This window comes from Pygocentrus nattereri, chromosome 14 (assembly GCF_015220715.1).
Source record: "Pygocentrus nattereri isolate fPygNat1 chromosome 14, fPygNat1.pri, whole genome shotgun sequence".
Classification (NCBI taxonomy): Eukaryota; Metazoa; Chordata; class Actinopteri; order Characiformes; family Serrasalmidae; genus Pygocentrus; species Pygocentrus nattereri.
Genome location: NC_051224.1, coordinates 25,212,578 through 25,227,397, shown reverse-complemented (window position 1 = coordinate 25,227,397; position 14,820 = coordinate 25,212,578). Strand labels below are relative to the sequence as shown.

The 14,820-nt window shown below is 38.4% G+C and overlaps 1 protein-coding gene across 1 annotated transcript in view; it reads right to left on the bottom strand.

Annotated features, from left to right (window-relative positions):
* gna13b (guanine nucleotide binding protein (G protein), alpha 13b) overlaps positions 1–14,820 on the bottom strand; it is a 62,845-nt gene that overhangs the window by 18,157 nt on the left and 29,868 nt on the right. The window contains exon 3 of the mRNA XM_017715492.2: positions 2,938–2,988. Coding sequence (XP_017570981.1) covers positions 2,938–2,988 — 51 coding nt within the window. The remainder of the gene's footprint in view (positions 1–2,937; positions 2,989–14,820) is intronic.

The window sequence follows — 14,820 nt, the reverse complement described above, 5'->3', positions numbered from 1 at the left end:
ACTTGATTCAAGGTGGCTTGTAATTCGCTCACGTTCTGCGGGCTGAATATTCTCACCAAGGTGGCGCCAAATAGCTCTCAAATAGCTTTGATGCATCATGAGTGGCCTCTTTCTGTTATTCTGCTTCAAAACTGTGGAACTCAACTTTTATTTCACAGCCAAGCTTGGTACACACTTCACCTTCAACTCTAATTCAGCTTTTAATTACATTTCTATTTTGTGTTACCTTTTTAATTCAACACTGTAACTGCTTCAAATGATTTCAGGTTTTCTGACGGAACAAAACCCGCTCTTCTCCACTGCAGCGCTGCACGATCAGAGATCAATAACAGAGACAGAGCCAGCTAACGCACTTCACTTACAATCAGGTAGAATTGAATGATTTAACTGTTAAGATTCATTACACTCACACTAACAGATACTTCACTTAAGTATGTTACTCAGTCTGGTATTGGACTGTATCAGCAAATACTAAAAAAACATGTACTTGTACTCTGTCTGGAAAAATGCTGATGTTTCCATACTACAAGAAATTCCACACATGCAAGGGGTGTGTTACATTCAGTCAATAAACAGTAATTGTGCATTAAAATGTTCTCTGTAGAGGACATGGTGACTTTTCATATGGAATTTGACTTGGATTTGCGCACAAACTTTTGCACATTACCCCATCCCCCATCAATTAGTACGGCACTAATGACCACATGCTTTAATGCCTCAAACTGTGTGGAGTTGTTCAGTAATCTCTAACATACTTGATATACAGTGGCTTGTAACTCACTCACTCACATGTAGCAGGCTGAACTGCCCACAAGGTGGCACCAAATAGCACTCAAATAGCTCTGATGCATCATGAGTGTCCTCTTTGATATTCTGCTCCTAAACTGTGGAACTCAATTATAACTTTTTACAGCAAAGCTTGGTACACACTTCACCTACATTTCTAATTCAGATTTTAATTACATGTCTACTTCTCTTTTTGTGTTACCCTTTAATTGATTCACTGTAATTCAGGGCTCTAGACTAACTTTTTGCACTGGTTGCACTAGTGCACCTAACTTTTTTTTTCTTAGGTGCACCAGCACAAAAGTTAGATGCACCCAAATTTTTTTGACCGCATCGCATTTAACAACGCAGTTTTACAGGTTCACTTTTTTTTGTCCATATAGGCAATATTGACTTGTAAATGATTAACTGACAATCTGGTCAACATAAAGTTCTTTATTTGAAGCACAATTCTACAAGAAAGGTAACTTACTGAAAAAGTGTTGGTGCTTAAAGTGCTTCACTGAGCTGAAATTTAAACTTAAAACATCTCAAAATAAACAAAATAAAAATAAAATCTTAATTAAAAGTGCAAGTGTTTTAAGGGCTTCAAACTCTCATGGCTCAATGTCTTATGGACTATCCTCCATTGCAGTCACATGCCCCTAGGATGCCATCAACTTTTTAATTTTCATTGTACTATATTTATTTTTTAATTTTCAATTATCAGAATAATATTATATGGTTAATGCAGTAACAAGACGGTAGGCACATTATTAACAGTCTACATTACATGACATGGCTTACCTTGGGCATGGGCATGCTTGACCTCAATGTTTCCAATCAGTATATTCACTGGTCTTCCTCTCCACAAGATACGACTGTACGCAACGACGCATTCCTTTGTGCCGATATCTGTGTCTCCGTCGATAGGGAATGCCATGTACACACTGTTCACAATTTGCACAGACATCTTTTTTTCCCCAATGCATCTGCGATGACTCCTATAAATTGGGCACACGCGACATCATTGCCGTACGTTGGGTTTACATTCAAGCCATTTTTCTTCTGAGGAATTATTTGGACTTGAACTTAGTGAAGGGAATTCTTCTTTTGCAATATTGTAGGCAACGTTAAACTTGATTATCATCTCAGCCTTGTCTGATGATCTGTTTGCTGCTGCCTGCCACTGAAAGGCAGCGGGGAGAGGGGACACTTGGGCTGTGCATTTATCACGGCATGTAATGTGTTTTATAGATGCATTGTGCTTTTTCAGCGTTTCAATTTTAAATGTATTAGAACCAGTCACAAATTGCCAACCATGGTCTTCCCACACTTTTTTTACAGTAAATTCAGTGCATTATATAATCGGCTTTACTGTATCTTAGCTAGGGAAACTGGTCAGGCCACTCTCTTCTAAATGTATACATTTTCCCCCCTTTTAATTTCAGTGGGCTCTGGCTCGGAGTCGATCATATGTGGCTCATTATCTGATGCTGTCTCCAGACCAGGGCTTGACATAACCTGGGAGGGTTGGTGGTTCCGTGTCAGAGCACTGGTTATGATTTTCGGATGCATCAGGCCTTAACATTCTTAACGAAAAAGTTGTCAATCATTCTTTTCATCTTCTCTCATCATCCGCAGCTACATCCACTCTGTTTATCTGATTTATGTCTGACTGCAGCACACACATTTTCAAATGTACACACACGTACAGGAATATCTGAACCACAGCCAATAAAAGGAAATTGAGCAATGAGGTCACACGTACGACCAAATTGGTCGCACTCTAGAGCCCTGCTGTAATGCTTTAAATTAATACTCAACTTTCATTTTCTTTTCTCTCCTCTTATAAGTCATCAAAGAGTAACTATAACAGAAGATATCAAGCTCAGTGATTTCTTTTATTACTATTGAAATTTATCACAAAAGTGCTCTGAGTTGCCACCAGTGTGAAAAGTGATCTATAAACAAAGTTATTTTAATGATTATTATTAACATCATTATTATAAAAGTGATGCTTTGCATCGATGACATCATATGTCCTTGCTTCCAGCCAAACTATCAATTAAAAGAAATACTTACCTAGGAAACTGTTTGTGTGTGTGAAAGGCTAGAAACTGCAGTTTGAAACTGTAAATATTTTTATGGTATGATGCAGGCGATGCTTACCGGCATTCCAAGTTTTTCCAAGTTATCCAGGAAATATTTCACTGATTCACCCTGTTGAGGAAAAACAGTCAGTCAGTAATGTTAAAACAGAAAAAGCTGGAAAGAAAACAGTGACTAATAAAAATTTATTTAGTGGAAGGCTCTTCATGATGATGTCCTGGATATTCAACTCTCTTCTGCAGCCAGCTTTGAATTAACTGTTTTAGCAATGTCATAAAGACAACACATTTGCACATTTTATATATAATACACACATGCACACACATACACACACCTAGTCAGCCTACAGCAGTTTAACCCCAGCCTTTGACACTAAAGTTACAGAAGAAGTGTTTCATTTAGGATTGCTTTCTGAAAGAGCCAGCCAATCAAAACAAAACTTATTTGCATATACTGTTCTTAAAGGCAGTTACAACCCGTTTAATTCTAAGAGAAGCGAGAAGATGGTCGTGTTAATTATGGCTGTTTATGGTAAACATACAAACATGCAAATGTTATACATGGCCCTAAAATGAAAGATTATATTTTGGTTTATCCATCTTGATTTTTGATCTACATATATTACTATATGCTTGCAATTTACTGCTGATCTTAGATGCTCTGTGTTATTTTATAAAAGTAATTTTTAATAGAGCAGATCACTGAAGGGATGCTGTCTGTTTATAGTTTAGATAACATTATAAAATTACATCATCTATTTGGCTGGAGAGAAGACAGTTACAGCCTCATACGACCCCCATCTTTTGAATGTAGCTCATGAAATATGAAAGTTATGAAGAATATGATGAAGTGGGTTTTGGAACCATAAACACTGTCATAGCTGGTGTGAAATACAGGCTCTCAGGTCTAAATTCAGAGCGATAATAATGTGTACAGACTTCTTTCATTCGAAGATGCAAAACATGTAATACGGACAGCCTGCAGAGCAGAGGGGTAATTTGTGGTTGGTCTTTTTTGCAGAAACGATCATTAAAGGATGTGAAGACTGCTCAGGTAAACAGACCGACTCCGTGCCGTCTGCCTTCATGACTCAAACACCCGGCTAATGAAACAGTGCAGCAGCACAAACACATTTACCAGAAACCACTGACAAATCACCATAGCACAGCCAATTCATGTAACTTAAAGCAAAACAGAGCCTCTGAAAGAAGTCAGTTTGGGAATGAAGATATTGGGTAATAGGAACAAACTGGTCCGGAAAAGAGCAAAACGAAAGAACGAAAATAAGGAACCCAGCTTCAGCAAACAGGGTTTTTTGCATGCTTAATTGTTTCTTCAGACTGATGGACAGTGTGTTTTGTATGATTCTATACAGAACCATTTTTGCAAAGGGTTCTACACAGTACTCAAAAGGGCTTGGCTAATGTAACAATGTTAGGAGAATATTTTTTGATGCTACACGGAACCCTTCGAAAAAGGTTCTACAGAACATATAAAACATGTAGTCCAATCTGAAGAACCAATTCAACATACAAAGAACCCTTATATCATGCAAAGAACCATATAAAAACACATACAAAACCATATGACACATTCTCCATTAACCTGAAGAACCCTTTAAAGATGTAAAAGAACCCTTTTTTAAATGCGTACAGGATCAGCTGAAACATGTTTGGTGTGTGAAGTTTGCTTCTTTAGTTTTAGCACTGTAGCTATGAAGCCAACAGTTAACAAGTAACTAATCAACCTCTATTTAAACTCATTTAAATTACATTGAGGCTGATCCTCATTCATGATGCAGCCAATAATTACACAAAAAAGTATTGCCAATGAAATAAAAACAATGTTATTAAAATAGTACACAAAAGACCTGGGGAAAATAAATCAAAACTATTAAGCAGATTAGTAATAAAAATAAATCAATAAAACCACTGAACAGAAAACTGATACTAACAAAACACATTTGTCCCAAGGTTTCCTATTTTTTTGTCGTATGTACTGTTTTAATAACAAAACACATTGTGAAGACAACTAAATAGTCAAACTGGCCAGAACAGAAACAAAATTCAGTCTTCATTATGGTTGCTGGTTAATTTTAGCTATGATGATGATGATGATGATGATGATGATGATGGAGTGAATCACAGCGTCAAAACCACAATCAAGTCTGTTAGAGATACAGAACAACACATGCTTTGAGGTGAGCTGGATGATTTAGGTATGATGAAACTGGTGAGGTATAAGCTTCAATTACTTGTTAGCTACATTAGGTCTCGTAGCTCCATTGTTAAAATCAAAGAAACAAGCTGGGGGAAGCGGGCGATGAAAAATCATGTCTTTAATCAAACTGTTCTTTCAAGAGCACTGTTTACATTCCTAAACGTGTAAATTCCTAAAAGAAACCACAGTATGACCTAGAACAGGAGCCTGAGGGAAAACCTTCACCAACTTCCTTCCTTCCTTCAAGGACCCCCTGAAGACTGCAAGTGTTTAAGGGTTAATGTGGTTTCAGGGGAAACAAAGGTTTTCTGAGGTGGCTTACAGTGTGATAAATACAGCAGCGATTCGGTCAGAAGAAAAGCCCCTGAAACCCTCTCCAGTCCGGGCATGCCGCCACCGGGCATGGTCTGTTCATCTTCAATGGAGGGTGTGGACCCTTGGGAACAAAGCTCTGGTCAGAATACCAGCTCCTGAGCCAAGAATAAATAGGAAGTCCTGTTACTTGGTAACACCTGAGGGAGAGCCACGCTGGAGGTGGCCTATTTAAAGCAACAGTTCAACCAAAAACCTCATTTACAGTTTCCTCACCAAAGCTTCTTCAGTTTCAGCACTGAAGCTACTAGGCTAATGTAGCAAACAAGTATTAAAACTAGGCCCGTGTCACGATCATAACGTTTCAGTTGCTGACTGCCATAACGGCATCATAATTGTCGTTTTGCTCACATTGGTCAAACACCTTCCTAGCTGTCGATACTCAGTCGAGGACAGAAACAGCTCAAGCTCAAATAAACAAACATCACTCAAAGTTGGTTTGGTGTGAAAAGCTTCGTACCAGAGAAACTTACCTTGTTAGAATTGTTCACAGTGGTGGTATGGACCCTTGCGAAGCATTAATGACAAATCTGTCCATCTCTAAAAGCTCCCTCACTGAAAGTTACTAAGTTTAAGTGACCCTTATGAGACCCACAATGGAGAAATTTCACCTTCGCATTTAACCCATACGTGAAGTAACACCACATACATACTAATGAGCACACAAACTAGGGGGCAGTGAGCACACATGCCCGGAGCGGTGGGCAGCCCTATCCACAGCGCCTGGGGAGCAGTTGAGGGTTAGGTGTCTTGCTCAAGGACACCTCGGTCACATACTGACGGCTCTGGAGACCGAACAAGCAACCTTCCGGTCACAAGGCCGGTTCCCTAACCTCCAGCCCACGATTGCGTTGAAATGATTATGCATACATGCCTACAACGGCATTTTAGGGGCTCTGTTAATAAAAATAAAAATGTATTAATTTAAATTATTAATAAAAATGAAGTTGCAACATTTTGAGAACAAAGTTGCAATATGTCGAGAACAAAGTCGCAATATTCAGAGAAAAAAAAAGTCTCTTATACTAATAACATGCTGGATTATTTCTTTATGGGTGAATTGATATGAAAGAACTCCACCAACTCATGTAGGTTCTCTGGTGGCTCAGGATAGTAAATAAAATGTCTATACTTGTGTTGTAGTCATGGCAACCCCTGGTTCCTATAACCACCACTTTTAAGACATCTGGGGTTGGGGGGTGTTGTGTATTTGATCCAAGCCGGTAAAAGAAAGAAACAGAACAGCGACTGTGAGGAGGCAGGCAATTCTTGCAGAATATTCCAGAAGCTAATCTGCAGCAGTGTGGGTTTGCAGTCTGCATCCTTCCTAGCGTAGATCAGCAGGCAAGATATAGTTGCGGTCGTATCAGAACCTTTTAACAATTTTAAGCCATAAAAAGCTACTACATGAAATGGTTATGAATTCACTGCTTCTAATAGTGAATCCACATTAATTTATATATAAACCTCAGGTTTTAGTCTTGAACTGATTTTACCATCAGTCAACATTAAACTATCAGCTTCCTCACATATTCATACTCCGATACAACAGCTCACCTTTTTGTTCTTGTGTTATAACTGCTTATTAATGATTTTGAAAGTGTTTATGACCTAAACAACTTAATAAACTCACTTTAAACCATTTATAAACCCTTTATAAAAGCAAGCTTATTCTAAAGTGGTACCATACATTTTAATATATAATTGGGTTGTAGATGTGGTGTCTGAGTCTCTACAATGAACAATTTCACACAGACACTCAAAAATATAAGGTGCTAAAGTGTTTTTGGGTCAGTTCCCCTCTTAGGGTGGATCCATCAAGGGTCCATCTTAGTACCTTTAGTCAGGGAACATAACTGAACCATAACCCACATGATATTGTCCAAGCTGTACTGACTCCACATACCCTGTCTCGTTGTCTATTTTACTGTTCTGTTTTAAAACGTTCAGTTTTAAAACTGCACAGTATGGATAAAAACTAGTACCCTGATTCATTAAAACACCACAATTCTTTTGGGGCTGTGTTTAGTCAGGATAATCGAAGCACTGTGATTGGATAGAGGCTCATTTGCCTCATATCTGTGATATTAATACTGCAAAGGGAAACAAACTATACTGAGGTAATCCTAGAAAGACATACATGTATAAAAGTCAATCAGTAAGTTTGGTACATGCCCATATGAACCTTCTTGTAAACTTTTAGCACCAAAATAAGCAGAGAGACCGGAGGAAAATCTCATTTTCAAACAAAAGCAGTAGAGCAGAGTCAAAAAAGGCAGGCTGTGTGACCTCTGCACTAGAAACCTGACATAACTACAACCAAAGCAAAAACAAGCCTGTGCTCATGTGCCGAACTCAGTGTGGCTTTCAAACGCAGGGCTTTTAAAAACAGGTCACATGGGGGATTTTCTGTCACTCAGAGTTCGCCAGTGTACTCTTCCTGTTTAAACTTGGTCTTACATCTGTGCTTGTTCGCTGCATTAAATGTGTATAAATCTGATTAATTAGAAGGATCAATTAAAGGATTAATGTTGCAATTGCAATTTAAATTGCGATTCAAATGTATAAATTGAGATTCATGTCTGATTTTTGGCCATGAAGACCAGAACCTCCACCTTTTTTGGCTTGAGGCTCGACCCCTGAACATAGTGCGTCAAACTGCCCGTAAGTTGTGGTTGTGATGTCACAATGGAGGTTTGGTTGCCTCTGATTGGTATAACTCACCTACAGTATTTCACAAACCATGATTAGGTTCCGTTTCCCCTCTTAAAACCTAAAACATCGTTTTTGCTAACATACACACTGAAGAAAGATGATTCTTCAAGGGTTCTTTAGTTAAGACAAGGGTTCTATGTAGAGCCATAAGGACTCAGAAACCCCTTTACATGCATAAAAAGTTCTCTATGTGGTGAGTGTTCTTCAGATTGATGGAGAATGTGTTGTATATGGTTCTATACAGAACCTTTTTGAAGAGTTCTCTAGATTGTAATAAGCTTGACATCAACAAGCAACAAAGTAACAGCACCAGAACCCTTTTTGATGCTGTACAGAACCACATACAACACATTCTCCAATCTGAAGAACCATTTCACCATTCAAAAGACCTTTTCATGCATGCAAATGGGTCTGAGTGTTCATGGCTCTATATAGTCAAACTGTCTTTACTAAAGAAGCATCTTTTTTTTAAGAACCTTGAAGAACTTTCTTTTTGAACTAAAGAAAATTGCAGCACGTGCGATCTGGAAATTGTCACACACACAACATTTAACAAGCAATTTAAATTGCAGATGCAATATTAGTCGGAAAAATCGTCAATAGATATTTCCCCCAAATCGCTCAGCCATTGCCATCATCACTCCTGATTGGGCAGAAAGCACCACAAGCTGTAAAGTCAGTGGCGATCCAAACATTAACATCTAAATCCATCTCAAATAGTCCAATATTTGCGGCACAATGTCAGGACTGCTTACTTTAAGACTGTAAACCTAATACATGCAGTTCCAAGCCTTTAGATTAGCACCAACACACCATCAGAAAACCCACACGCGCGTTAGCTGTAATTAGCATCACCACAGAGGTGAGTTTTTCAACCAAACGTGGCAGACGTTAATGTACTTCAGTGTGTTTTACTCTGCATGTGAGCAAACACATTCTCCTACGATGACGGCGGCGATGGCCATATGCTGTATGTACTCTATACATACAGTCACTCTGAAGAAGTACATACTTTACACAGAACTGTGCCTGTAATGCATCACAGCTGCATAATGACACAAAACACGACACCAGAGGGATCTGTCAGGCTATGCTCAGCCTGCGATACATGCATACTAAACATGACACTCAATCTCAGTGAGAGAGAGCGAGTGAGTGTAAGAAAGACATGTAGATTTACAGTACAGTGGAAATGAGACTACCACTCATTTATTTAACTTAGTCAAAACAGCCATCAAGAAGAAGTTTACTTTTCAGGACATATTCGTGGGGAGATTTCCAAAAGTATTCACTCACCCATTCAAATCACTGAATTCAGGTGTTCCAATCACTTCCATGCTCCCAACTTTGTGGGAACAGTTTGGCGATGGCCCCTTCCTGTTCCAACATGACTGCACACCAGTGTACAAAGCAAGGTCCATAAAGACATAAGCAAGTTTGTTGTGGAAGAACTTGACTGGCCTGCACAGAATCTTGACCTCAACCCCACAGAACACCTTTGGGATGAATTAGAGTGGAGACTTCTCATCCAACATCAGTGTCTGACCTCACATATGCGCTTCTGGAAAAATGGTCAAAAATTCCCATAAACACACTCTTAAACCTTGTGGAAAGCCTTCCCAGAAGAGTTGAAGCTGTTATAGCTGCAAAGGGCAGGCCGACATCATATTGTACCATATGGATTAAGATCTCACTGGGATCTCACTCAATTTTATGTGTGTGTGAAGGCAGACAACTGAATACTTTTGGCAATAAAGTGCATCAGATAATGCAATTGCATAAAGAAGGAAAAAGTCAAAAATACGACTGTTCAAAAACACTATAAAGAAAACTGGGCTCCTAACAACCACCTGGAAGGCCAGACAAACACCAAAACTGTCCGGATCAGATAAACAGCATTTAAAGTTCTACCAAATTAGTCCAAATGTGTCCCAAAGTCTGAAAATCAATGTGGAACATTAAGAATATTCATAATTTAAGCAATTCAATACTTTTTAGTGTTATGTAAAATATGATGATATTCTGTGCAAAAAGCTGTTCAAAGTTGTGTTTGCTGGTCATATACTGAGTTTTGAGTTAACAAGCCAAAATGGTCACTACTGAAACATGCAATGCTGAAACATTTGGTAATGTTTGGGTAGAGTTATGCTTGTTTTGGTAGTGACAGAATGGAACATTATTTTAATAAATCAAACAATTATGGTAATAACACCAAGATGGTTTCCAAGGGTTCTTTGGTAAAGAAAATGGTTCTAGACAGAGCTCTGAACACTAAAGAACCCTTTGCACAATCAAAGGCGTCTTTAGATTGATGGAGAATCTGTTGCATATGGTTATATATAGAACATTTTTGAAAAGGTTTCTTTTAGCTCCAAAAAGAGTTTTTCTACTTTTGCGGTGTCAAGCTTGTAACAATGGAAGAAGCATTTTGAGAGCTATAGAGAACCCTTTTCAAATAGGTTCTTCATAGAAAAGATGGTTTTTCCAAGAGGTCCATAATAAAGTAAATGGTTCTATACAGAACCATGAACACACAGAACCCTTTGCAGATTAAAGGATTTTTATTATGAAAGGGTTCTTCATATAGAAGGATGTGCTCTTGATGGTTCTATATACAAACTTTTTGAAAACGGTTTTATATTGAACCATCTATACACTCTTTAAAAAGGTGGTTCTTCCAAGTGTTCTTTAATAAAAAAATGTTTCTATATCAAACCATGAACACAAGGACCCTTTGCACCATGAATTGTTTGTTCTGACTAATGGTTCTACACAGAACCGTTTTGTAAAATGGTTCTATGTAACTCCCAAAAGCATTTTTCTATTGTTATGGTGTCAAGCTGTACAGAACTATATACAACATGCTCTCCATTTGATCATGCAAAGGGTTTTTTGAGTGTTCATGGTGCTACACAGAAAAGAACCATCTTTAAGGGTATAGGGTCACTCAATGCAAAGGGATTTTAGTCTAAAGACAGAGGGTCGGTGAAAAGTCCCAGAAGTGACCAGCAGAATGAGAACAGGCGAGATTTCCTTCAGCGGGCCTCAGATATGCGGTCCGAAAGCCATCGCTCTAATCTCGGCTCCACATTCCTTCACGGATCATTCACTATACTCACTGTAATATCCGAATGAAAAAATGAAGGGGTTAATGATTGAAAGGGTGAGAGTGAAAGGAACATTTCCAGCAGATGCAACAAAAATCTCTGAGCATGACACAGAAGCTCAAACACTCCAGTGCTGCACAACGTACAAGTGGTGGCGCCAGACATTTAAGACAATTTTGTGACGTTGACTGACAATTTTGAGAAACTAAACATTTAAATTATTTATACTACTTATCATACAACAGTTAGTTCAGTTAGTTCTGGCCATGCGAGCTGATTGGTTGAGAACGGTTCAAACTGTTCTGTTATGTCACCATAACATCACAGGTTTTTCACAAACACTGTATCACTCCATTGAGACGCCGTTGCTACACAACGACTGACAGCTGTAGGAGATGTTCAAGCCACAAACAGAAAACGGAAACTTAAGATCACATTTTACCGGCAGCCGATTAGGTCAGACTCTGAAGATGAGACTACACTAAATTCCCAAACTGTCATCCTCACTGAGCAGCTTTTCAGTCGGCAGCTGTAACAGAAAAACAGCTAAACAAGCTGGAATCACCCAGAAACGAACCCAATACCATTCGCCAAACTAAATGGGTTGTAAGATGCTTTACAGACTGGCTGGAACAAAACAACATTAATACTGATGTGGAAAAACTGACCAAACTGGGCTGAACCTGATATTGCAGCAGATTTATGGCTCAGTTTGATTTGGTCAGACTCTGAAGATCAGACTACACGTTTGGCAAATGGTATTGGGTATCTTTGGTAATGGTATCATTTCTGGCTGATTCCAGGTTTTTTAGCTGTTCTTCTGTCACAGCTGTCGACTGAAAAGTTGCTCAGTGATGACGACAGTTTGGGAATTTAGCATAAGGAGCTGGAGAACAAACTGTTGGCTGTGCAGCGAGTGGGTAGTAGAGTGCTCTGACGTAGCAAAAAGCTGCTCGTTAAGGGCAGTTAAACTGATTCACTTATAACCTCATATCTTATTTTTATGGTCCACAGGACAATGTTAGTCTGGAGCCTTGTGTTTCGTATCGGTCTCATAACTCTGGAGCTAAAGATGAGTGAAGAAGCTCCCTGTTCTGTGGAGAGGAAGAAGCTTATGGATGTGTATTATCAGAGAATCGCTTCCTCCAGCTTTAATCACCAGACATCACGGGTGGGCCTTCAGGGACTGCAGCAGGAGAGACACGGCTGATACGGTCTCATCTCAGACAACCGGACCTTAGAGAGGCACGACCATTTGAAAAAGTGCCATTTTAGGCATCCTTTATCTCCGTTTTAGGCCACTGTAGAGCTCTTCAACTCCATGGAACCACCCGTGGTTCCAAAATGCACTTAGTCATTCTTTACTTCATAACTTTCATATTTCATAAGCTACATTCAAAAGCTGAATATGAGGCTGTAACTGTCTTCCAGTCAAATAGATGTCATTTTAAACAAAATAAAAGCTGAATTTTTCTACTGAAAGTCGACCCATTTTTCCACAAATCTGGGCTATAAATTATAAACAGATAGCGTCTCTTCAGTGATCTGCTCTGTAAAAATGATTTTTATAAAATAATACAAAGAGCGTCTTTCAGCAGTAACTTTTTTTTGTCTTTCAGCAGTAAACTGTAAACATAGAGCAATGTGTGTGATCATAAAACATGTCCTATTCATCTGAGAGAGCTTTAACAAAATAAAGAAATAAAATACATTTACATTTATTTCACACAGTTACTGAATAATTTGCCTTATGATTTGGTCACGTACATTCTGATCAAAGACAAACACATCCTCTACAGAAAGCTCACTTAAATGTGGTACTTTTCTGCAACGTTACTGCACAACATCTACAGAACCTTCTACACAGAACCTTCAAAAAGGTTCTATATAGAAACACATACAAAATATTCTCCATCAATCTAAAGAACCATTTTAACTTGTAGAGAAATTTTTATGCATGCAAATGGGTCTGAGTCCTTATAGTTATACAAACAACCACGGTCATTACTAAAGAACCCTTGAAGTCTTTATTCAGTGAACAGAACCTAATAAGAGTTTGTGAACTGCTTGTGAGTGAGATCAATTACAGAGGCAACCAAACCTCCATGTGTTGTGACATCACAACCACAACTTACGGGCAGTTTGACACACTGCATTCAGGGGTTGAGCCTCAAGCCAAAAAAAGGTGGATGTTCTGGTCTTCATGGCCCAAAAAAGTCAGTAATGAATCTCAATTTTAAAAAATATATCGCAATTTAAACGGCAGTTGCAATATTAGGTGGAAAAATTGCAATTAGATATTTTCCACAAATCGGACATTCAGCCCTACTTTTGGTCTTATTACACTGAACACTGTACCGGCTTTACCACCGAAATCAAATTCCAAGGAATCTCCAAAACTGTAAATCTCTTAGTCTTTAGGTTGCAGAACATGGGTAAAACACTATTGCAAATACATTTATTCACATACTGTAAGCACTGTTATCACTTCAGACATTTAATAACTGTCGGAAGGAGCGAATCAGGGTTAAAATAAGGATAAAGTTCAATCCAAACAGGCTTTTTTGTCAATTTTCGACTATTTTATTCCGAAAGGTGAGGAAAACTTGTTTTTCCCATGACATGGGCTCTTTAAACAAACCTTATACTGTGCAGCTCTAGCGTGAACCTGAAAGGATAGTAAACGAGAGTGATGTCACTCTAATACACACACAGAAAGGAACAGAGAGAGGGCAGCGGAGATCAGTGCGAGAGAGAGCAGCCGTGTGGGGGGAGAGGGAGGGCTAAGGCCTGTGAATTAGGATTATGCAATAGCCAGGAAAGGGAGGAGTAGAGTGGGGAAGCTGGGAGGGAAGCAGAGAGCTGAAATACAGGACCCACAGTTCATATTTTAGAACCGAAAGAGTACAAGTATTTTTTAATTAGAACATGTAGATACTATAAAAACATCAAACTTTGCATTTCCAATAGACCTGCAAGAATTAATCGATTAGCTGTCGACTATTAAATTAATCTGCAACTATTTTGGTAACCGATTAATCATTTTTAGGAATAAAGACAAAAGTAATCAATTCTGATTCCTGCTTCTTAAATTTGAATATTTTCTAGTTTCTTGACCACTCTGTGACACGAACCTGAATATCTCTTGGGTGTGGAGGGAAAAAAAAAAATGAGGACAGCATCTTGGACTTTGGAAAATATTTAAACAATTTTTAACCACAGGCAATTTATAGACCAAACAAATAATCGATTAATCGAGAAAATAATCAATAGATTACTCGACAATGAAAATTATCGTTAGTTGCAGCTGTAATCTCCTTATTTATTTGAAGTTGAAAACTGCTATTTACAATGCGCTCAAAAAGTATTAAAATTTCATTAACAGACACAATATATACATAATATATGTAAATAAGTACTATTATTGCATAAAGTATTACATACTTAAATATTTTGTCCAGTGTGAAAGTCAGAAACCACCCCTCATTTATTTCAAGTCAAAACAGCCATTCAGGACATAAAAACCAGA